Source organism: Microcaecilia unicolor, chromosome 6 (assembly GCF_901765095.1).
Source record: "Microcaecilia unicolor chromosome 6, aMicUni1.1, whole genome shotgun sequence".
Taxonomy (NCBI): domain Eukaryota; kingdom Metazoa; phylum Chordata; class Amphibia; order Gymnophiona; family Siphonopidae; genus Microcaecilia; species Microcaecilia unicolor.
This window is the reverse complement of record NC_044036.1, coordinates 292,542,347-292,567,668: the sequence shown is the minus strand read 5'-3', so window position 1 is coordinate 292,567,668 and position 25,322 is coordinate 292,542,347. Positions and strand designations below refer to the sequence as shown.

The following is a 25,322-nucleotide window of genomic DNA, read 5'->3' as shown; positions in this document are numbered from 1 at the left end:
TCGCATGGAAATGCTAAGAGCAGTCATAGCCATGGTTCAAGCAGGAGAATTTCTCACTGCCCTTGATATCAAGGAACATACTTGCATATATGGCATCAGAAGTTTCTACATTTTATAGTGATGGGCCATCACTTTCAGTTCAAGGCTTTATCCTTCAGTCTCAACACAGCCCCTAGAATGATGGTGATGAAAAGGAATTGCAAAGTGCCCAAGTTCTTCAGCCATTGGAAAGAACTAGGCTCGATGGGCATCGCTGCCCTGTTGCAGCTCTGGCCAGAGATGCATATACTGTATGTCTTCCCTCCATGGCCCATGGTACGTGGGCCTCTTTCGACTTCTGGATGGGGGTCTTCTCCATCTTATGCAGTTACACAACCTACTGAAGCAAGGTCCGATGCTCATGGAGGATCCTTGCCCCTTTGGTCTTGTGGCTTGGCCATTGAAAGGGCTCGGTTGAGACAAAAAGATTATTCTGATTGTTATTGCTACCTTGCTTCAGGCTCAGAAACACTCTACATCCATGGGATATGTGAGGGTGTGGAGGACGTTCGAGGGCTAGTTTTCGGAGCATAGACTTTCTCCCTTCTCTGCTCAGATCACACACATCCTAACGTTTCTTCAGGTAGGTCTTTAAATAGGATTGGCATTGGATTTTTTAAAACTTCAGGTTGCGCCTTTCACCTGTTTCAGGGGCCAACAACAGAAGATGTCTCTTGCGGTTCACCCAGATATTGCGGGATGCGGGCCTACAGCCTCCTTTTCCGATGCTGTGTCTAGAGTGGAACCCTTAATTTAGTCTTTCGGGCTCGTCAGACTACTCCTTTTGTGCAACTCCGGAAAGCTTCCGTGAAAGATCTTATGCTAAAGGTGTTCTCGTGGCTGTTGCATTGGAATTTAGGATTTCAGGCTCTCGTCGGGATCCTTTTCTTTGCTTTTCAAAGGCAGGGGTCTCCCTGCACATGATTCCTTCCTATCTTCTGAAAGTAGTATTAGCATTTCATCTCAACCAATCTGTGAAGCTTCTGTCCTTTCGCAGAGATGACGAAGAGGCTCGGTATTCTTCCTTGAAGCTGCTCGATGTGCGTACTGTCCTCATTAGATATCTGGAAGTCATGAATGAGTTTAGGAAATTGGACAGATTGTTTGTGCTTTTTAACAGAGACTTGACCTTATGGCTTCCAATCCCACAATTGCTAGATGGCTGAAGTAGACTTTTGTGTCAGCCTATTTGCTTGTGGGGAAACAGGCTCCTCAAGCCCTGTGGACTTATTCTACGAGGCATACAGTGACATCCTATGTGAAGACTACCTTACTATCTCCAGCGGATATTTGGAAAGCGACGACATGGTCAACACTACATACCTTTGCCAAGTACTACAGGATGAACGTTAGTGTACTCAGAAGCCAATTTTGGGGCTTCGGTCCTGAGGCGGGAGTGCCAGGATACCACTCTCTCTAGGGATTGCTTTTGAACATCCCACAGGTTCTGGAATAGTGGGAAGCTATGTAATGGAAGGAGAAATTAAGTCTTATCTGATAATTTCCATTAGCTCCTATTATTCTAGAGGCCAGCTTGAGGTTTCTGAGATGTTTAGTCAGTGCAAAGTAGTAATAGGTTAAATAACGACTGTCACTTTGCATGGTGTTTCCTGCATATTTCTTGTCCTTTACAAGTTGTCCAGAGATGAGGTCCACGTGTTTGTTCATCTGGTTAGTAATATGTTAGTGAATTGTTTAAAGTTATTGTGTTTATTCTGAGTTTTTCCTTACTGCTTGTCTACATAAATACTGAGGAGCTTGACTGAATGCCAAAAGAGATATGTCAACTCAGTTTTCAGTTGGTGGTTTATGGACACAACTATCCCACAGGCTCTGGAATAGTGAGAAGGACTAATGGAAAGAAAATTTTCAGGTAAGACCTAATTTCTCCATATGTATTGCTTCTGAAACTTCTGTTTTCTTTCACGTCTTCCTCACTTCATGCTCTCCTGCCTGCTATGTCCTAATCAGAGCCAACAGAAATCTTGATGGGCAGGTATACATAAGAATCCTGGTCAAGTCACTTAATCCTCCATTGCCTCAGGTACACAAAGTTAGATTGTGATCCCACTAGGAATAGAAAAAGTACCTGTATATAATACATGTAATATGAAAAGTAAATAATTGATTCACATTTTACCTATTCCACTCCATTCAAGATTTTATAAATCTCTATCATATCTTCTCTCAGCCTTCTCATCTCCAAACTGAAGGGCCCTAACCTCCATAACCTTTTCACATGAATTTTTCCATCCACTTAAACATTTTTGTCTCAATGTATTTTCCATGATGATACCTAGATCTTTTTCCTGGGTAGTGACTCCTAATGTGAAACATATCTGTAATATGGATTATTAAAGGTATTAACAAAAATCTTTTTCAAAGAAGGGGAAGCTTTAGAACTAGATGTCACAAAATGAAGCTGCAACGAAATAAACATAAAAGCAACCTTGGGAAATTAATGGTGGGGACAAAAACAGTGACAATTCAAAAAGGTGTGGGATAAGCACAGTGGATCCCTATAGAACAAGAGGATGGGATCAAAACAAATTACTTTTACAGTTCAAAGAAAAACACAGAAGGGTTTAACCAGCACAGAGCAGCAGGTAGAATCATAAAGACAGGCATAAAGGAGAGACCCTGTACAGAACAGCAGGTATAATTCTAGCCACCTTGCTAGGCAGATTAGGGTTATGAGAATATTAAAAGATCTGTTGTCGGAGTTAAAGTTTTAGAAAAGTCATGCAAGCATTGAAAATGCCATTGTTTGATTATGGTAATGATTTCTTACTTGGGGTGCCAGTTAGTTTACTTAAACCTTTACAGTTAGCACAAAATGCCATAGCCCGTCTTTTTTGTCAAATACCTTGATTTGAACATATTTTTCCTGTACTGCAAAGATTCCATAGGTTACCAATTTGTTTTCAAATATGGTTTAAAATTTTTATTTTTAAAGTATTGAATGAAGATGTTCCCCAGCCAGTAGCAACAATGTTAAGAGTGCATTGTCCAGCTCGAGCACTACATTCTGCACAGAGATTCATTTTAGATGTTCCATATTTTGAACATATTACATTACTTCACACATTACACTAGGGTCTTGTAGCCAGCAAAAGCCGTAAAGTTCAATGCGGGTAACATTAACTAAAAATCTGAAGCATACGTCAAGAAATTACAATATCAAAACACATCAGATAAACAAGTTAATCATAATTCCAAACCCTAAAAATATTTTTTTTTATAAAAACATCTTCAGCAGTTTTCTAAACTGTTGATAATCTTCTGTCCTTCTAAGAAAAAGGGAAAGAGAATTCCAGCATAATGCTACTTGATAAACAAAAGAAGGCTGTAATATTCTCTTAAATTTAACTGAAGGGAAACTTAAAAGGTATTGATTTCTAGTAGGTATTAAAATATTTTGATTTAAGATAAACAGACCATCAAATTGGCAGAGGGTTTTCCATGTAATGACTTAAAAACTAGAACAGCTATCTTAAATTGAAATCTTGCTTCTAAAGGCAACCAATGCAATCGTGACTAAAGAGGTGTAATATGCTTGTCAACAGCGAATATTACTAGCACTGCAGCATTCTGTACCCGGTGCAATTTGGACTTCAGCATCTTAGAGCAACTACTATAAATAGAGTTGCAATAGTCCAATTGCGAGTGTACCTGAGTCTGGACTAGCAACCTAAATACCAATACATCAAAAAAATTTACGAATGATTCTCAATTTCCTGAGCAACATTAAGGAATTTCTTACTACCTTGTGAACATGATCACCTAACGATAGTTCACTATCTACCTCAACTCCCAGAATTCTAGAAAAACCCTCTAATTTTACTGTCTAGTTATTAATCTGAATTACATTGAGGCATATTTTAACCTTTTCTCTTCCACCACTCTATCTAAGTCTGTCAATGAAGCCATTTCTTCTTATGATACTATTCTCCCCTCTGCTCTGGACACTCTTGCCCCGTCCTACTAGGTGTACCAAACCCCAGCCTTGGCTGACCTCAAATATCTGCTACTTTTGTTCCTGTGCCCGCTCTGCTGAACGTTCTTGGCTTAAATCCCGCACCTTTGCCACCAGAGACCGAGTTCTAGACAGAACTACCCTGTCAGAACCGCGTTCTGAGTCCCCCGTTGCCTTTGGAGAGGCGGAATACCCCTCCAGACAAGCTCAACGTCCCGGGAAACGGTACACAGAGCTAACCGATGGAGCCCGAGATACCAAAATTTCAGAGACCAGGAACCACATGGAATTCCTGGCAGGATTGCTTCGTCGAGACCACGATCTAATCCTCTGGTGCCAACGGAGAGGCAGAATACCTCCTCCAGGCAGGATTAATATTCCCGAAAACAGTGACGGGACTTACAGGAACCCCGGGAGCCTAGGACCCGCGCGAAAACCGACCTCCTTTGCTGCGGCCCATACCTGGGAGACCCAAACACGAGCCGGAGCAACTCCTAGCACCGTGCCGCCCTTAAAGCGAGGGCTGACCAAACACTACCACTCCTGACCCAGACAGCCCGCTGTTGCCCAGAGTGCCAGGGAAGAGCCGATGCGGTATTGGTGATAAAAAGTCCACAAAGTACAGGACGACGATCACACACACCATCCGAGAGGTGAACGAAGTCGGACCATAGAAAACACCACGAGGCCGAATGAACGCTGCCCACGAACAACCCCATCGGTCAGCGGACACCGACCCGCCACCGGGACCTTAAAAGGAATTGCTGCTGTTGAGGACAGAACGACCACCTCTAATGCTGGCCAGGCCTCGCGCCGAGTGACGTTCCACCTATCACTACACCACCCCAGGCTCAGCCCAGGCCTGGTGCTGCCTGATCATCTGAGCCGTGTTGAGAACAAAAACGAAATCCAGCTCAGTAACAGAATAACTGTTCCTGCCAAATTAAATACATCTGAATGGATTCTTCCCGGATTTTCCTGGAATCTGGCATTCCACATAGATTGACATTGTTGGCGTTAATTTATGCATAATCACAATCGCTTGCTCCTGTCCTTCGGCTCCAGCCTGTTCCAGTCCGTCTATCCCAGCTTGTTCCAGTCTGCTGCTCTGCTCTCTTCTGCTCCTGCTTGTCCCAGTCCGTCTGTTCCAGCTTGTTCTGGTCCTGTGCTCCGTTGTCTTCTGCTCCAGCTTGTTCCAGTCCATCTGTTCCAGCTTGTTCCAGTCCGTCCATTCCATCGTGTTCCAGTCCGTCTGTCCCAGTCCTGCTGCTCCGCTGTCTTCTACTCCAACTTGCTCCAGTCCATCTGTTCCAGCTTGTTGCAGTCCGACTGTCTTTTGCTCCAATTTGCTCCAGTCCATCTGCTCCAGCCTGTTCCAGCTTGTTCCAGTCCGTCTGTCTCAGTCCTGCTGCTCCGCTGTCTTCTACTCCAACTTGCTCTAGTCCATCTGTTCCAGCTTGTTCCAGTCCGACTGTTCTAGTTCGACTGTCTTCTGCTCCAACTTGCTCCAGTCCGTCTGTTCCAGCGTGTTCCAGTCCGTCTGTTCCAGCGTGTCCCAGTCCATCTATTCCAGCTTGTTCCAGTCCTGCCTCAACCTGCCTGCCCCTGCCCTTCTGTTCCAAGTTATTACCCTCTGTTCCAGTTTTAAGCCTCCAGTCCGGCTTTCCTGCTCTATCTGTTGCTTAACACCTCAGTCACTATATATGCACCCGTAAACACCTCAGTCACTACTCATGGCCCCTATACACATTCTTCATCGCCCTGTCCCTTCCTAATCTTTTCCCCCTCCCCCTACCTCTGCCTACCATAGGAACTCATTGCCCATCCATGTCCTCTCCCGTCCTGCTCACTACTGCATTACCCTACCCACCCCGTCCCTCACCACCTCACCATCTCTCCTATCCCCCCCCCCCCAGCTCTCAACCTTCAACACTTACTTCCTGCCATTAGCCCATCCCAATTCCTCCTAAGCTCATCCCGTCTTCGTCGCCCTACCTCCCCCACCCTCCGCACCCTCTTGCTCCTTCTCCTGCTATCCGCCGGAGACATCAATCCCAATCCAGGTCCCCCACACCTGTCCTTGTCTCATCCATGCAAACGATTCCGGGATCTCTCCAACCTCATCTCTATTCCCCTCCTCCCCCCCTCTTCCCTCCCCTTCTCGTGTGCCCTGTGGAATGCCCACTCTGTGTGCAACAAACTTTCCTTCACCAATGATCTCTTCATCTCCCATTCCCTTCAACTGCTTGCCCTAACTGAAATCTGGCTCACCCCGACAACTCTGCCTCAGTCGCGGCCCTATGCCATGGAGGTTATCTTTTCTCCCACACTCCCCGCCCAGTCGGCCGCGGAGGAGGTGTCAGGTTACTACTTGCCTGTAGTTTTCAACCCCTCCTCCTACCGCAGTCTCACTGCTTCTCATCCTTTGAAGTTCACTCCATCCGTCTATTCTACCCGCTGCCACTCAGAGTTGCAGTCATTTACTGCCCCCCTGATAAGTCCCTCCCCTCCTTCCTTACCGACTTCGATGAATGGCTCTCCGTTTTTCTTGAACCCTCATCTCCGTCCCACATTCTTGGAGACTTTAACATACACGCTGATGACCCATCCGACTCTTACGCTTCTCATTTCCTCACTCTGACATCCTCCTTCAACCTCCAGCTGAGTTCCACCACCCCTACTCACCAAACTGGTCATTGTCTTGACCTCATCCTCTCCTCTACCTGCTCACCCTCCAACTTCTGTACCTCAGCTCTTCCTCTCTCAGATCATCACCTGATCACCTTCACACTTCATCACCCTCCCCTCAGTCCCGCCCTACATTAACCACTACTTTCAGGAATCTCCAGGCCGTCGACCCTTCCACCTTATCCTCTAGTATCTCTAATCGCCTCCCCTCCATCATGTCCTCCGAGTCTGTCGACAAGGCTGTCTCCGCTTACAATGCCACTCTCTCATCTGCTCTGGACACCCTTGCACCATCCATCTCTTGTCCCACAAGGCGTACTAATCCCCAGCCCTGGCTGACCCCTTGCATCCGATACCTTTGCTCCTGCACCCGATCTGCTGAACGCCTCTGGAGGAAATCTCGCACCCATACCGACTTCATTCAGTACAAATTCATGCTATCCTCCTTCCAGTTCTCTCTATTCCTTGCCAAACAGGACTATTACACCCAATTAACTAATTCCCTCAGCTCTAACCCTCGTCGTCTCTTCGCCACCCTTAACTCCCTCCTCAAAATGCCTTCCGCTCCCACCCCCCTCACTCTCGCCTCAATCACTGGCTGACTACTTCCGCGATAAGGTACAGAAGATCAACCTCGAATTCACTACCAAACCACCTCCTCCTCACCCTTTAACCCACTCCCTCAACCAACCAACCCAGGCCTCCTTCTGCTCTTTTCCTAATATCACCGAAGAGGAAACCGCCCACCTTCTTTCCTCCTCGAAATGCACCACCTGTTCCTCTGACCCTATCCCCACCAACTTACTTAACACCATCTCTCCTACTGTCACCCCCTCCATATGTCATATCCTCAACCTCTCTCACTCCACTGCAACTGTCCCTGACACCTTCAAGCATGCTGTAGTCACACCACTCCTCAGAAAACCATCACTAGACCCTACCTGTCCCTCCAACTACCGCCCCATCTCCCTCCTACCCTTCCTCTCCAAGATACTTGAACGCGCCGTTCATAGCCGCTGCCTTGATTTTCTCTCCTCTCATGGCATCCTCGATCCACTTCAGTCCGATTTTCGCCCTCTAAACTCGACAGAAACGGCACTCACTAAAGTCTGTAATGACCTGTTCCTTGCTAAATCCAAAGGTCACTACTCCATCCTCATCCTCCTTGACCTATCCACTGCTTTTTGACACTGTCAATCATAATTTACTTCTTGCCGCACTGTCCTCATTTGGGTTCCTGGGCTCTGTCCTCTCCTGGTTCTCCTCTTATCTCTCCCACCGTACCTTCAGAGTACATTCTCATGGATCTTCCTCCACCCCCATCCCACTCTCTGTTGGAGTTCCTCAGGGATCTGTCCTTGGACCCCTTCTTTTTTCAATCTACACCTCTTCCCTGGGCTCGCTGATCTTATCTCATGGTTTCCAATATCATCTCAATGCTGACGACACCCAGCTTTATCTCTCCACACCAGACATCACTGCGGAAACCCAGGCCAAAGTATCGGCCTGGATGTCCAACCGCCACCTGAAACTGAACATGGCCAAGACAGAGCTTATTGTCTTTTCACCCAAACCCACTTCTCCTCTCCTTCCACGCTCTATCTCAGTCGATGGTACCCTAATCCTCCCCGTCTCATCTGCCCGCAACCTCGGAGTCATCTTCGACTCCTCCCTCTCCTTCTCTGCGCATATCCAGCAGATAGCCAAGACCTGTCGCTTCTTTCTCTATAACATCAGCAAAATTCGCCCTTTCCTCTCTGAGCACACCATCCACTCTCATTACCTCTCGCCTTGATTACTGCAACCTACTCCTCGCTGGTCTCCCACTTAGCCATCTATCCCCCCTTCAATCCGTTCAGAACTCTGCTGCAGGTCTTATCTTCCGCCTGGACCAATATGCTCATATCACCCCTCTCTTCAAGTCACTTCACTGGCTTCCGATCAGGTACCGCATACAGTTCAAGCTTCTCCTACTAACCTACAAATGCACTCAATCTGCAGCCCCTAATTACCTCTGTACCCTTATCTCCCCTTATGCTCCTACCGGAAACCTCCGCTCACAGGACAAATCCCTCCTCTCTGTACCCATCTCCACCACCTCCAATTCCAGGCTCCGCCCTTTCTGCCTCGCCTCTCCCTATGCTTGGAATAAACTTCCTGAGCCCATATGCCAAGCCCCCTCCCTGCCCATCTTCAAATCCTTGCTCAAAGCCCAGCTCTTCAATGTCGCCTTCGGCACCTAACCATTATACCTCTATTCAGGAAATCTAGACTGCCCCAATTTGTTTGACTGCACATTTTTGTCCATTAGATTGTAAGCTCTTTTGAGCAGGGACTGTCCTTGTTTGTTAAACTGTACAGCGCTGCGTAACCCTTGTAGCGCTTAAGTAGTAGTAGCCAGCTTTGGAACGCTCTGCCAATATCCATCCGAACAATCAACGACCATCTATCATTCAGAAAAATGTTGAAGACCCATCTCTTCAAGAAAGCTTACCCTAATGACCCAACTTAACTTTTTAAGCCCACCCACATGATTCCTGCCCCAACGATTATTATACCTTTGACCATGTCTCACAGTCTCCTTATGTTCATTCCTCAATCTCTTCCTTTCCATCCTTCCTACTCCTTACCCCTCCCATTCTCTTCTCCTTTTGCTCATCCTATCTTTGTTTACCTCTCCATGCTCAATTTACATATCCTCAATGCCCCACTACTACTATGTTTACTACAACTTGTAACATTCTCCTTCAAGACTTTGTAATTCTATTTACTATGTAAGCCGCATTGAACCTGCTATGTGTGGGAAAGCGTGGGGTACAAATGTAATTATTAATAATAATAATAATAAAAGTTTTAAACAGCAAACAGTAGGTAAAATAACAAGGATTTAATGTTACATCTAACTGAATACTTTTTTTTACTACCTAAGTAGTACCTCGTGAGGTCAGGAAAAGAACATAGATTGTATTGGACATTATGGGGCTCATTTTCAAAGCACTTAGACTTACAAACTTCCATAGGTTACTATGGAACTTTGTAAGTCTAAGTGCTTTGAAAATACACCTCTATATATTCCTTCCTATGTTCTATCCCTATGTACCTGAATATACTATCCTTACCTGACCCTAATATCAAATTGTATTTGTTTCCATACCGGACTTGGCGATCGCCTTTACGGTATTATGTAAGCCACATTGAGCCTGCAAATAGGTGGGAAAATGTGGGATACAAATGTAACAAATAAACATAAGAATAGCCATACTGGGTCAGACCAGTGGTTCATCTAGCCCAGTATTCTGTCCAGGCCACAAGTACCTGACAGAAACTGCTCACAGGAATTGAATAGGGTCTCTGTGCACACTCGCAACAGAGACTGAGTTCTAGCACAGTTTGGGCTAGGTCTTTGGCTTCAGGGCTAGTCTGGGCACAGAGGATTAGCACGGAGGATGTTTGGCCAATGGCACTGAAGGTTAGTTTTCCTTCAGGGGTTTTCCTCTTTTCTTTGGGGAAGGTAAGCTACAAAACAAATAGACCTGCTACAGCTATAATGCAGAAGATAGGCACCACCTGCTGGCCAAACAAAGGAAATATACTGAAGGGAAGAAAAGTGTCATAGGGCAGCTTTATAATTCACAAAGCATGAAAGTCCCCAGTTTTGCCATAAACTGAATCTGCTTTTTCTTCTAAATGAAGATTAAGATATCTCACACATCAGCCTAGAAGATTATAGGCAAAGAATGTTTAATGTAGAGGGAGTTTGTTTATGGAATACACTTCCAGAACAGTTGTGTAAAATGAAAGTATTTTACAATTTTGAAAACATTTCAAAGCGTTCCTGTTTCAACAGGCTCTTTTATTTAAAGATGGAAGCTGTTTGGGGGGACCTAATTTTTGAGTGATTTTATTTTGTTTTATAGTATTTACCTATTTTGTTTTTGTTGTGTAATTTTGTAAACCACCTATTACATTGGATAGAACAATATAAAAGTTGTATAATAATAATCTGCCATCTGTTACTACGTGCATCGCTATGCACTTGTCCACATTATCCAAATGGCAGATGAAATTTAGTCTTCCATCTCGAGGTCCTCATGTAATTTCTCCCAATCTGCATGCAGTTTAACAACTTTGAATACTTTTGTGTCGTCTGCAAATCTGAGCACCTTTCTTGCTCCCATTTCAAGATTATTTATGCATTTTAACTGTATTTACTGGTCCCACTACATATCCATGGGGTACTGAACTATTCACCTTCCTCCATTAAGAAAATTGACCTTTTAACCATACTCTCTGTTTTCTGTCTTCTAACCAGTTTCCAGTCCACAACTAGACATTGGGACTCATTTTCAAAAGAGAAAAATGTCTAAAAAGTAGCATAAATCTACCAATTTTTGTGTTTTTCTATTAAGTCCGTTAAAAGTGTATTCAGATCACAAGGGGTTGTGTCAGAGGCGTGTTAAGGGCAGGATCTGGGTGTTACCAACACAGCGTTTTTCTCCCATAGTGGAAAAAACAAAAACATCCAGGGCTATAAGTTGGATGTTTTGGTCTAGACTTTTTTTTTTTTAAATTAATGAATAAGCCACAAAAAAATGCCCTAAATGACTAGATGACCACTGCAGGAATAAAGGAATGACATCCCCTTACTCCTTTAGTGGTCACTTACCCCCCCTCCCACCCCACAAAGATGTAAATGAAACAGTACATACCAGCCTCTGACAGCTTCAAATGTTATGGCCAGTCCTATTAGAGCAGCAAGCAGGTTCCTGGAATAGTCTACTGGTCAGTACAGTGCACTGTAGAGAAGGTGACCCAGGCCCATACTCTACTTTAACTATTACACTTATAGTGGAAAGTATCAGCCCTCCCCCCCCTCAAAAAACAAAACAAAACCTACTGTATCCACATATAGGTGACACCTGCAGCCATATGTTGAGTACAGTAGGAGTTTTGTGGGTTTTGAAGGGTTCTACGTACAATATAAGGGGGGTAATGGTGAGATTTGTGCCTAGGACCTTTTATGTGACGTCCACTGCTCTGCTGGGATGCCTATGTGGCCAGTCTACTTGGAAAGCTGGCTCCTCCTACATCCCAATAGCTTGATTTGTTCGTTTTTCACTTGGACTGTTTTTATTTGTTTGTTTTAAATGGTCCAAAAAGATAGACAGTACAAGCACAACAACATCTAGGAAATGGTCATTTTCAAAGAAAAAAGATATATTTTGTTTCTGGTTTGAAAATGGTCATTTTCACTACTTGATCTTTGGACGTTTTCAGCAAAACATCCAAAGTTGGATTTAAACGACATGCCAAAAATGCCCCTCCATGTCTCCTATCTCATAGCTTTTTAATTTCCTCAGGAGACTGTTATGAGGGACTTTGTGAAAAACTTTCTGAAAGTCTAGATACACAATATTGATTGTCTCATCTTTATCCACATGTTTACTCATGCTTTGAAAAAAAAAAAAACCTGTATGTAGATTGGTGTATCTGTGTTTGGTATGCTGTATACCATGGTCCTTTAAGAACCAAAGGGAGAATATAGAGAAATTAAGCTTTTAAATGGGGAATTTGGGGAAGGGAGGGCTTGGATTTCAGCTACAGTGGATGAAACTGATAGGAAGGTGCTGTACCAAACCTCTGGCCCTTCTCTTGTTCCCCATTTACAGGGGAACTGTTTGGGGTTGTTTTTTTTAACAAAATCTTTTTTTTATTATTAAATTGCAAGAACAATCACAGAAAAGTAAAGTAACAGGATATGTAAAAAGAATGACTCAGGCAGAAACCCAGCCCTTCAACCATTTGTCCCAACAACTACTATATGAACATTAGTAAACTAGGGAGAACTTGTACTTTTATAGTTCTCACCAATACAAGAAACAGAATCAAGAAAAAGAGCATGAAAACATCCCCCTTCCCTTTTCACTGTCCCCCAACCCCACCACATCTACCAAAACTAAAAAAAAAAAAAAAAGAAAGAGAAACAAATCTGAACCCAGCTTTTTGGGGGGGAGGGGTACGGGATCTGGTTGCTGTAATTTGCTATGATTACGTGTGTTGTTTGGTTTTATACAGGTGTCTTATATGTTTTGCTGTGAATTATAATAAAAATGATTGAAACATAAAACTCGGTCCGAAATCCATCAGGACATGGGGCTTTATGATTTGGGCTTTGGCAAATTACAAATTTAATTTCATCTTCAGTGATGGGTCTCTGAATTATATGGATTGAATCTGTGTCTAGAGAGGGAGATCTAAACTGTTCAAATAAAATGTACTATCCAATTCTATCTCTGTGTCAGGATGATAAAGCATTGTATAATAATTACAAAGAATAGTAGTGATGTCTTTATCATCCTTTTCCAATAAGCCCAAAAACTTTTTCAGTTGCATTCGCCTATTTCTTTCCCATTGCCTCGCCAACCTGGCCAAGAGAGCTCTAGTTTTATTATCTTAGCAATACAACTTGTATTTGTAATATAGCTGCAATTTCATTGTTTTTTGATAGAGTAATGTATTCAGTTCAGACTGAGATACAAGGAGTTGTTCCCTATTTTCCCAAGAAGGGACCCTCCCATAAAGCCTATGTTGAAGTAATTGTTCAAAACGCAACATCTCTCTATCGCAGGTCTTACGTTTTTGTGCTACATATGCAATGATCTCTCCCCTCAGGACCACTTTGGCAGTGTCCTAATAAAGTACTGGTGTATGACAATGTCGGGCATTTAAAAAATCATCTTTCTGTTTAGCTATCAAAAAGTCATGAAAGTTAGGATCATAGTATAACTCTAGGGAAAACTGCTACAGCAGGGGACCACTCCCTCTTCGTGGAGGACTTAGAACCAACCACACTGGAGCATAATTGGAAATTTAATATGTATCAATTCCTGCCAAGCTAATCTGAGAGGACAGAGACTGGGAGACTAAAAGACAATCTATTCTTGATTGAGTGTTGTAGGCATTAGAGACATGATTGTAGTCCCGGTCTAATGGATGTAGAACTCTCCAAATATCAAGTAAATTCAGGGCCCTGTTAAGCAATGGTATTCCTTTAGACAAATTAATCTATTCAGACCTTCCAGGATTCGATTTATCCAAAGAAGGGCCATGAACAGAATTAGTCGCCACCCAAAATTAAGAAATCCCCCAGAGAAGCCAATTCCCTAATAAGAGAGTCAAAAAAGCTTTTATCATAAATATTGGGGGAGTATGAATTGCAAAGTATTAACTGCTGATGTTCTACTATTAGGTGAACTATCACATAGCACCCATTAATTCCAATAATCACTTTATGAAATTGGATGTCCACAGATTTATGAAATAAAATGGTCCAGCCAGCTGCCTTCTTATTAGCGGGAAAGGCCAAAAAGTTTCCTACCCACCATGTTTTGAATTTAGCATGTTCAAGGTTTTGCAACATCACAATTGATATTCATTTTCTTTGTAAGGCTTTCTTATTATCTTTAATTGGGGAGGAGACTCTCCAACATTCCAGGAAACTATTGTAATGGTCATGTAATCCCAAGAACACCATTAGACCAACATAACAAAATAACGAAAATAAGTAGAAGAGGGGTGTCCCAGCCCATCACCTCCTTCTACATAGCCAAAGTATTAACCTGCAGTATAACATCAAGACTTGTCAATTACCCTTTTGTTGTTACCAAATCCTGTCTGGGTTTGAAAAATTTAAGATCAATCCTACCCACCAAAAGTAAAAACCCCATTTTTTAGCCCACCTCCCTACCCCCCCTGGACATTTTCAAATGACAGCCCCCCCCCCCTTATCCTACCCCATTCCCCTCTATTCAAGTCCTAATACCAAAATAGGGAACTAATCCAATGGAGTATAGCCATGCCCCCCAGACAACCACAGCAAAGGCAACAAATAGCGTTATTTAAAACCGATACAGTTGAGACTAATCAAGTGAGGCAACATCTGTCCACATCCAAGAGCAACACTGGACATCTCAGACAGGACACTTCACAATTTGAACCACAGGAGCAAATGTGATCAGGCATCTCCATCATTTAGTAATAAGCGATCCACAAAGGACTTAGCCTCCTGGACCATAGTAAAGACTTTAGTGACCTTAATCCATCATTCAAAGTTTGGCCAGATGAAGTGCAAACTTCACCTTCTGTTGAAACAGTCTGGAACAAAGTGGAGCAAATTTCCGCCTTCGAGCAAGCTATCCTTTGGAGAATAGTCCTGAAAACATAGAAGTCTCCAACCATTGTATTCCAATTGTTTACCAGCAAGAATGGATTGTAGAATCAGTTGTATGTGCAAAGCTCAAAAAGCGGAGTATGACCACCCTGGGACATTGATCACCTGATATCTTCAGTCCTATCCTACGGCCTTGTTCAATCCTGAGAGGACCTGCTTGATGAGGAAGTGCCAGCGATTGAAAGACTAGAGTCTCAAGAAAGCCTTGCAGCTTTGCATCTGCGACAGATTCAAGTATTCCAACCCCCCCGGAGGTTGTTCGGACACGAGTGGTTCTCAAGATCATAAAAGACTTTCCTTCAGGGCAGCTACTTTGTTAGTTAATTCCAAGTGGGCCGCATCTTCCAATTTGGCCAAATGAATCTGAAAGGCCTCGAAGTCCACCTTTAGTCCCTCCAGCCAACTCTCCACTGAGTCCATTTTGTCAAACAATTTCTGGAATGTATCTGCCCAAGCTTTCTCCATAAGGGAAGCCACTTCCTGTGGGATTTCAGCAGTCCAGAGCGAGCCTACCAAGGGGCCTGTAGAATTAACAGCATCAGCCAATTTAGCATCTGTTCTGTGAGGTTAATCCCAATCCTGATGTAGGGTCTTAGACGCCATAGGTACAGTCAAGTGCACTCCCAAGTGCTGCTATGGTGTCTCCCAATACCTTAGAACTGGCACAACAATAATCAAAGGAGCACAAATGTCAAATCAATGACCATGAGGACTCAAGTCCCAAGGTATAAATTGCTAGGCCTCCAAACCTCTGTAAGTCTTTGTCCAAAGTGAGGGGAGCATGCAAGTGTCCACACTATAAGTGTCACAGTCAAACAAAAGTTACCAAGAAAATTGACAGAATTTCATTTATTTATTTATTGCATTTGTATCCCACATTTTCCCACCTATTTGAAGGCTCAATGCGGCTTACAATGCTCCGTTATGGCTTTCGCCATTCCAGAGTAGAAGATAACAATTGGTGTTTCATAAAGATCATGGATGACAGAATTAATTAAACAGATATAGGAAGAAACAGTTCAGCATTTAAGGTAAAGTGATGATGCGTTACATTTACAGTTCTTGACCGTTGTGGTATGCCTTGTTGAAGAAATAGGTCTTCAGAGATTTATGAAAATTGATTAGTTCATAAATTGTTTTTAGGTTAAACGGTAATGCGTTCCACAGCTGCGTATATATGTAGGAAAAGCTGGACGCATGTGTTAGTCTGTATTTTAGACCTTTACAGCTAGGGAAGTGAAGATTAAGGAATGTGCGGGATGATCTTTTAGCGTTCCTGGGTGGCAAGTCGACCAGGTCTAGCATGTAGGTTGGGGCTTCTCCGTGAATGATTTTTTGAACTAGAGTACATACCTTGAACGTGATACGTTCTTTAAGTGGAAGCCAGTGTAACTTTTTTTCTCTTAAGGGTTTTGCACTTTCATATTTTATTTTTCCAAATATGAGTCTAGCTGCAATGTTCTGAGCTGTTTGAAGTTTCTTAATAATTTGTTCTTTACAACCAGCGTAAAGTGCATTACAATAATCTAGGTGACTTAGCACCATAGACTGTACCAGATTGCGAAAGATTGTCCTTGGGAAGAAAGGTCTTACTCTTTTAAGTTTCCGCATCGAATGGAACATCTTCTTGGTTGTATTCCTCACATGATTTTCAAATGTAAGATTTCGATCAATGGTGTCTGAAACAGGAAGGGAGAAATTTGGTGTGGTTATGGTGGTGAATTTGCTTGTGTTGTGTTGTGAAGTAAGTATGAGACATTGTTTTTTCGGCATTAAGTTTCAACTGAAATGCATCCGCCCATGAATGCATGATTTGGAAGCTTTGGTTGATGTCCTTGGTGATTTCATTTAAATCATGTTTGAACGGGATGTAGATCGTGACGTCATCTGCGTATATATTTAGTCCCCAAGACCCAGAGATAACAATGGCAGGAATCTCCTTTCTAAGTCACTGTGCATTGTTCTTTTCCCCGGAGATCTACTCGCCTCTCAGCCACTGAACGGGTTCAGGACCTGCTTTCCCGGGTCACTGTGTGATTTATTCCAAAAACCTTACATTAGATATATATCAATAGTAAAGAACTTGAAGCTGAAATTAACATGGAAATGTTCTTTCTCTTCCCAAGATCCTAAGAACTGGAATTCAATCCCAGTTTCTCTACGGACTATAACAAATTATCTCTCTTTTCTTAAAGCTTTAAAAACATATTTATTCTGATTTATTGTAAATCTTTTGTTGCTTTTTGATACTGTAATTCATATCCAAATATATCTTCTTGACTGTAGACCGCTTTGACATTACGGTTATAAGCGGTTTAGAAGTATCTATATAAATTAGAATAGAATGTTCTTTTCCTCTGGAGAACTATTCTCTCAGCCACTTAGAGGATTCAGGGCCCTGTCTACCCAGTGCACTAATCAAGAATCAAGGGTCCAAGCCACTGCAACCATTGTAACAAAGCCACCCACCGGGTCACTTCACCAGTGTTCTGTCCCCTGACAGCCTGGCAGTAGTTATAATGTGACCCTGAAATGTGTTAATGTCTTCACTGCTAGGATATGTGTGTGAGCAATGCATTGTGTGTAATGTAGTTCACAGACAACACAACCCCACTTGCTTGTCTGTATAAGATCCGTTACTACTGGTTGTGATGCTGCTTAGATCACTCCTCTGTCTCAGCCAAGCTTGGCTTCTTTGTTTACGTGCCAGCACTTCCTGGTCATTCTTGCTATCTCTGTCCTGAGAGGTCAGCCAGGTATGACCTTTTCCTCCAATCAGGGGCTGCCCCCTAGAGCCGCCCTTGCCACTTGAGGGCAGGCTTTGTCCCTATTAGCCTTTCTACTCTTTCTTCTCTGAGTCTGTATGAGCTTCTAGCTCCCCCCCCCCCCCCCCCGTCCATGAGGAGGACAGTATCCATTTTGCTCCAGGACAAAGCAATGATCCTGTTGTAGCTCTGGAAAAGCACTAGTCTTTTCACCCTGAAAATACCCTTCTAGAAGAGGGTACTGCACTCCCAAACACCTAACTCCAAGCTGCCTCTATCTGTGGAACTACTTTTCTTATCTCTGCAATGAGCTGATCCCACTTAAACTTCGACCTTCTCTTCACTGATATAGCTCATGAAACTACAGGGTACAGATCTCAGGCGGGGCGCCAGCCAATCAACTGAAGCAAAATGCAGGCCAAGAAAATCACTTTTGGGTCTCTTCTCCAAAGTTGCAGCTCAAGTCTGCCTTCAACTGTCCTGCAAAGGTCACAGTGCACTACACACAGATTCAGATCCACAATTCATGTCGCTATAAAGGGGAGGTATGGCAAGTTTGCTGGATACACTCTTCAGAAGTACTGTTACTGAGTTGAGTGATAAGAGGAAATATCTTAGTTCAGCTCTGCACCCCTCTCTCTCTCTCTTGCACATATGCTATTTCACAGACCTTCTACACACAAGTATTTTATATGGTTCTGATTCCTGCATCCTTCTGGTCAGGTATAACTTTGCATCTAAACCCTTTTTGATCAGAGAATGGTAGAGGCGCTGTGGGTGCCTACCCTTCCTTCCATCCCTTAGAGTTCTGTTTGCTTTGTGCCTGAAGCTGAGGTACTGTTCACATAGGCCCTACAAAGCTGTTTAAGGAGCAAGATCTGCAGTGACCCCTTTTATAGAGTCCATAAGTGGTCAAAGGTCAGCCAAGACCACAGTACTTGGAGGCAAATCGCTTCACCCTCCAGTGCCTCAGGGACAGACTGTAAGCCCTCTGGATGGAAAATACTGGCAATACCTAAATGTAATTTGCCTTCAGCTCAGTTCTTTATAGTATACACTTTTCCTCTGTGGTATGTTCTAATGTGTTCCAGTGGTTAGGACAGCATTCATCATCAGGCAGTGAAGAGGAAATGTCTCATATCTCCAGGTTCTATAAGGGCTCCATGCTTTATTTTTTTCCCTTTGCTGCAGATGAAGACTGGCCCATTTGCAGAACACTCCAACCAGCTGTGGAACATCAGTGCTGTACCATCCTGGGCCAAAGTCAATCAGGGGCTAATCCGCATGTACAAGGCAGAGGTGAGTAAACAGCAGTGAAGACCCTCAGATTAGAAGGAGTATCTGTCCAGTTTTTGGAATGGCATTATGAGCTCCCATAACAAGCCATTCAGTACTATTCCTTACACTGCCATCTGATGAAGTTGGGAGAGACTGGGAATATAGGAGCTGAGAGCTCCTTTCTAGTCAGCATGTGACTGTAAGAGCAGTAACTTTACCTTGGTTACTCTTGTGCTACAGTAGGGTTGTCCAACCTCTGTCCTCAAGGGCTGCTATGCAGTCAGGTTTCCAGTATTTCCCCAATGAATATGCATGAGATCTATTTGCATGCATTGCCTCTGTTGTATGCAAATAGATCTCATGCATATTTATTGAGGAAATCCTGAAAACCCAACCTGGCATGGGCCAAGGTTGGACACCTCTTCATTGCCTTCTCCTCTGACTGTCACGTCATGCAGATCCTGCCCTTTTGGTGGTTTTATTTCAGACTCCTGATTGGGAACTATCTGACCCTAGCTATAACTCTCTACTTCTATCCTTGTTCACCCCATTCAGTCTTCTCATTTCTCTTCCTCATTCTGCTGGTCTCTTTATTGCCAAGACCTTTCTGGATCAAGATTTATCTTACCATCTTGTGGGAGTGCTAGCTGCAGAAAACTAAGCAAGAAATGTATTGTTAGTCCAATATTTTTATTTATTTATTTTTTACATGTTGTAATCGTTATTTCTGTGCACATCCTACCCACCTTTGTGCAGGGGTTGTCCTGGTAGGATATCCATGCTGAATGTTTGCCTTTATTGTGGAAAAGAAGATCACCTGTAGATAGATGAGAGCCATGGTAAAAATCTAATGAGTAAATGGCAATTATAATTCAATATACATTGTAAATATAAACAAATGTTGTTTTCTAATTTGATTGCATTTGTGTATAAAAGTCCCTAACAACCTCAGCTTCTCCTGTTGAGGATCTCTTTACCGTGCACCCCCTTATCTTTTTTTTTTTTCCCACAGTGCCTGGAAAAGTTTCCAGTTATCCAGCATTTTAAGTTTGGAAGCCTACTTTCTATTCATCCTGTCAAGTCTTAAGGAGGTTGGGGAGACCCAGAGAGGAAGATCACCCACCATCCCCACACAACCTCTTACATCTCTGTTACTTCTCTCCAGCACCCTGGAGCTCCTTTTCTAGTGACCTCTTTGTTTGAAGTATTCAGAAGGTTAATAGGCCCCGGACTGTGTGTACAGTGGCTTGGAGGGGTAGATATAACTGTAATGGTAAATGGGGATAGACTGATGCTGTCTGATAGGTTATGGGAAGGTGGAGGTTGGGGAATGTAACTCCTGATGCAGCCTTGCAATTTTTTTTTTTTTTAATGTGAACACTGCTCACCACTCCTTTCCTGAAATTAAGAACTGCTCTTCTACTATGCTATCCCATCCTGCCATGTTGCTTTGGGTAAATGATTCAGTTGAGGTAGTATCTGCTGAGATAAAATAACAGCAGCCTCTGCGTCTGATCTATGTGACCACTACTGCTAAAGTGTTTTAATTCTGGAACAAAGGTCAACAGTTTCTCTCCTTTTCAGCCCTTCCTGGAAGAGGCTTTTTCACAGTTTTTGTGCTGCCTGAGTGTGGCACTTTAGGACTCACAAACTGATGAAGACTTGTGGCTTTCTTGAGTAGTTTGTTAAGGAAACATCTGCATGTAGAAAGTAGTCCCCTTGCAGCATTTCAACCTGGTTTTGACCCAGTATTTCTGCATACACCCCTGTTCTCTGTGGCCTCAGTGATTGTACACCTTGTCCTCCTTGCAGACACTCCTGTTCTCCCTAGCCTACCCTAGGTTGCTGTTGACAGGCTTCTGTGCTGTTACCTCCTTGTCCTATCCCTCCCTTATTTGCCTGGAGAACATTGATTATGAATCCTGTTCCTATCTTCTGAGCAGACTTTTGGTTGCTTTCTCATAGTGAAGGTCTATAATATACTCTGCACAAACTTGATCATGAAACATAGCTGCAGCCCTACAAGCATCTCTTATCTGTGCATTGGTAGGCAAAGGATGTTGAGAGAGTTTTTCTCATATTTTGCTACTTGACAGAGGTGTCTTTTGAGATGCTGTTTCAGTAACTATACATTTTGGAGGCTGGCATGTATAAGCTGGGCTGCCTGTTCCCTTGTTTGGTTAAGATTTCTCCTCATTCTCCAGAAAAAACATACTCTCATAAATGCTTGTAAATACGTTTGGAAACTATAGAGCAGTGGTTCCCAAACTTGGTCCTGGAAGTACTCCAGCCACTCAGGTTTTCAGGATATCCACAATGAATATTCATGAGAAAGATTTGCTTGCAGTGGGGGCAGTGCATGCAGATTTCTCTCATGAATAGTCATTGTGGATATTGTGAAAACATGACTGGCTTGGGTGCCTCCAGCACCAGGTTGGGGAACCACTGCTCTAGAGTGTGAGAAGAAAAAAAAAAAAGCCCAACTCAGGCGTTCTCAGCCCAGTCCTTGGGACACACCTAGACAATCACGTCTTCAGGATACCCATAATAAATATTCATGAGGTAAAGTTTCATACAGTGGAGGTAGGGCATGCAAATCTGTCATGAATATTCATTGTGGGTATCCTGAAAACCTGACTGGCAAGGTGTGTCCTGAGGACTGGGTTGAGAACCCCTGGCCTAACTGCTTTTTGCATCCTGCCTTGCCCCCCCCCCCCCCCCCCCACACACACACACACACACACACTCTTCCAATTGCTGTGCACTTGTGTTAATATGGAGCTTCTTACCCAGTGCAAAGCTCAGACTTATTATTTGGAGAGGAGTGTGTGCTCTATACCTCAGCCTACAGCCCAGGTGTTTATTGGTGTCTGATCTACGTGTTCATTAGGAAAAGGGACTGAACTTCTTATGTTAAAGTAGTAAAGAAATTCAATTTCTAATTGTATTAAATTGTTTTGCATTCTGTCTTGTGTGCTGTGATTTTATTTTAGCACTTCTGTCCCTCAGTCTTCACCTAGAGTATGTTTCTGTTTCCTCTTAAGGCTGACTTTTGGAGTCTGTGCAGCCACCCAAGACACCAAGCATGAGGGAGCACTACTCTGCTGGTATCTCGCTGTGTCTTCCTACATTGTGTGAGTGGGAGAAAATAGAAAGGGGTTTGGGGGGAGATAGTGGTAGGAAATGTGGGTGGGTGCTAGCCCTGCTGTTGAAGAAGGGAATGCTGGATTGAAGTTGCCATCATCAAAGGGAGGATGCCAATTTCAATTTCAGTACAGGCCCAGTTAGCCTAGAGGTAGCCCTGTTTCACACTGAATCTGTTACTACTTCCACTGCTGAGGGCCTTAGCTGAGACTGCAGGAGCAAGAGAGTATCACATAATGAACCTGGACCCAGACACTAAGGGCTCGTTTTATGAAGCAGTGCTACCGATTGGCAGTTTGCTGAATGCAAAGAAGCCCACTCAATTCCCATGGGTTTCTTTGCATTCAGCACATGCTAATTGGTAGCACTGCTTTGTGAAAGCACAACCATAATAATCTGAAGGAGCTCAAACTTCAAATCAGTGGCCGTGAGTACTCAAGTCCCAAGGTATAAATCGCTAAGCCTCCAAACCTCTGTAAGTCTTTGTCCAAAAAGAGGGGAGCACACAAGTATCCACACTATAAGTGCCACAGTTGACCAAATGTTACCAAGAATTGCATTTAATCTCCAAAACTCCAGAGATGATAATGGCAGGGATCACCTTTCTAAGTTGCTATGCGTTGTTCTTTTGCCTGGAAATCTACTCACCTGAAATTAAGGCCACAGCTTAGTCCTGTATTTCAGGTATTAAAGAGGTAGATGATGTTGAGCACAACAGTATTCTCCGAGGACAAGCAGGCTGATATTCTCACGTGTGGGTGATGTCACGTCGGCCCCCGGAGGATTTTAGTAAAAACTTGCAGAAGTCTCTTCAGGAGTGTTCTACTGTGCGAGACGCCGGTACTGCGCATTCGCGAACACGATTTCCCGCCTATCGCGCAGTCATGCTCCTCAGTTCTTTCTTTTCCGCGTCTGAGGAGACATGAAGTTCTGTTGTCAGCGCTTCGCGTTTTCCAGGCCTTCGGAGTGGAAGTTCTTTTCTTCACACGAAGTTCGTTTTTCCCTTTTTGGGTGTTTGTGTTTAAAAAAAAAAAAAAAGTTCCTTTATTTCTTAGTTTTTTCGTTTTCTAAATTTCCTTTCTTTTTTCGTGCGACCGTTCTTAGGTCGCTCGATCAGGTATTTTTTTTTTTTTGTGTGTGTCTGTTTTTCTGACACAATCGAGTCCTTTGATTTTGCGGAGGCGATTTTCCCCACGATGTCATCGAAGACGCCCAGCGGCTTCAAGCCATGCGCCTGCTGCAACTGGACCATCTCTGGCACTGATCCGCACTCCTGGTGCCTTCAGTGCCTTGGGCCCGACCATCTTCAGGAAAGCTGTAAGTACAGGGCCGTGCCAATGCGGTAAGCGGGGTAAGCAAGACAGGGGGGCACCTGCCTTCGAGGGGCGCCGCTGCCCTGCCTTCCGCTCACTTGCAAAATCTTTCACCTGAAGTTGTGATTCTCCTATCTCCCCTGCCCTCCTTTTCATGGCAAACTGGAAGTGAAAGCAACGCAGCAGTATTTACTGAGGCAGGCAGGCTCTTCAAGTTATTTGAGACAATGCAACCAGATTGCTATATATGCTTTGGTTTGGGGATAACTCCTCACTCAGGGTGAGCTTCAGAGCTTGAACAGCATTCAAATTAAAGAGAACCTGAAATTTTAAAAGTGCTAAAAATAAGTTTTTAAAGTATTTGCATTAAATCTAATTGCAGAATTCAGGTGCTGGGAGTCTGTACTTGGTTGTCATATGCTCAGATTTGTTTAAATCATATGCAAATTGGTCCATTTTTGGGAGGTTCTCAATTGCATATTTATGGATAACTACTACTACTACTACTTTTACATTTCTAGAGCGCTACTAGGGTTACGCAGCGCTGTACAAATTAAACAAAGAAGGACGGTCCCTGCTCAAAGGAGCTTACAATCTAAAGAACGAAATGTCAAGTTGGGGCAGTCTAGATTTCCTGGGTAGAGGTGTAGTGGTTAGGTGCCGAAGGCGACATTGAAAAGGTGGGCTTTAAGCAATGATTTGAAGATGGGCAGGGAGGGGGCCTGGCGTATGGGCTCGGGGAGTTTGTTCCACGCATGGGGTAAGGCGAGGCAGAAAGGGCGGAGCCTGGAGTTGGCGGTGGTGGAGAAGGGTACTGAAAGGGATTTGTCTTGAGAGCGGAGGTTACAGGTAGGAACATAAGGGGAGATGAGGGTTGAGAGGTAAGGAGGGGCTGCAGATCGAGTACATTTGTAGGTTAGTAGCAGAAGCTTGAACTGAATGCGGTACCTGATCGGAAGCCAGTGATTTCAGGAGAGGGGTGATAGGAGTGTATCGGTTCAGGCGGAAGATAAGACGTGCAGCAGAGTTCTGAACGGACTGAAGGGGGGATAGGTGGCTAAGTGGTAGACCAGTGAGGAGTAGGTTGCAGTAGTCAAGGCGAGAGGTAATGAGAGAGTGGATGAGAGTTCTGGTGGTGTGCTCAGAGAGGAAAGGGCGGATTTTGCTAATGTTGTAGAGGAAGAAGCAACAGGTCTTGGCTGTCTGCTGGATATGCACAGAGAAGGAGAGGGAGGAGTTGAAGATGACACCGAGGTTGCGGGCAGATGAGACGGGGACGATGAGGGTGTTATCAGCCGAGATAAGTGGAGGTAGAGGATAAAAAAACATGGAAATGTTTACAGCCTTAATGTTAGGTCATGGCTCTGATCAAAAGTGTGAAGTTTGATCCAAAAACGAAGGGTTTATCTAGTGTTTTTGACTAAAAGTTCCCATTACAGTGTCTGTATGTTAATCTGCATTCAAATAGAGCTCTCTGATTGGATGATCAGCTTCTGTTAGAAATCTGCCAGGAAGGGAACAGAGTGTGACAGCAACTCACCGTGGGTTTGGCCAAGAGAGACATGCAGCTGTGAGTTCCTGTGTGTGTTGACTGAAATTATAAAAGAGTGCCTGATTATGTGGTAAATGAGAAAATATGAATGAAAAGAGGTTGGTGGAGATTGAAGTTTGAGGTTTCTCTAGTGAGAAAAGGATCTGAATATTTCAGGATTACTTGAAGTTTTTGAAGAATAGAAAAGGGTGAATTTCAGTTTAAGAGTGTTTAAATCCTATAAGCTATATAAAGGCTAGGTAGATTTAAGTGACTGTAAGCAAGGACATCTTAATATTTGATCTGAGATAGTTGATCAGAGATAAATGTTTGATCTGAATTATATCCTTTGGTGCAA

General features: G+C 43.6%; 1 protein-coding gene across 2 annotated transcripts in view; it reads left to right on the top strand.

Moving 5' to 3' along the window:
* PTPA (protein phosphatase 2 phosphatase activator) overlaps positions 1-21,300 on the top strand; it is a 97,867-nt gene extending 76,567 nt beyond the window's left edge. Inside the window, exons 9-10 of one of the 2 annotated variants that reach the window (XM_030207858.1) lie at positions 18,890-18,997; positions 19,989-21,300. In XM_030207858.1, the coding sequence (XP_030063718.1) occupies positions 18,890-18,997; positions 19,989-20,063 (183 nt within the window). In that variant the 3' untranslated portion in view covers positions 20,064-21,300. Of the gene's footprint in view, positions 1-1,831; positions 1,913-18,889; positions 18,998-19,988 lie in introns of those variants that run through there. The other variant, XM_030207859.1, reaches the window with a different exon arrangement.
* Positions 21,301-25,322: the final 4,022 nt, after the last annotated feature.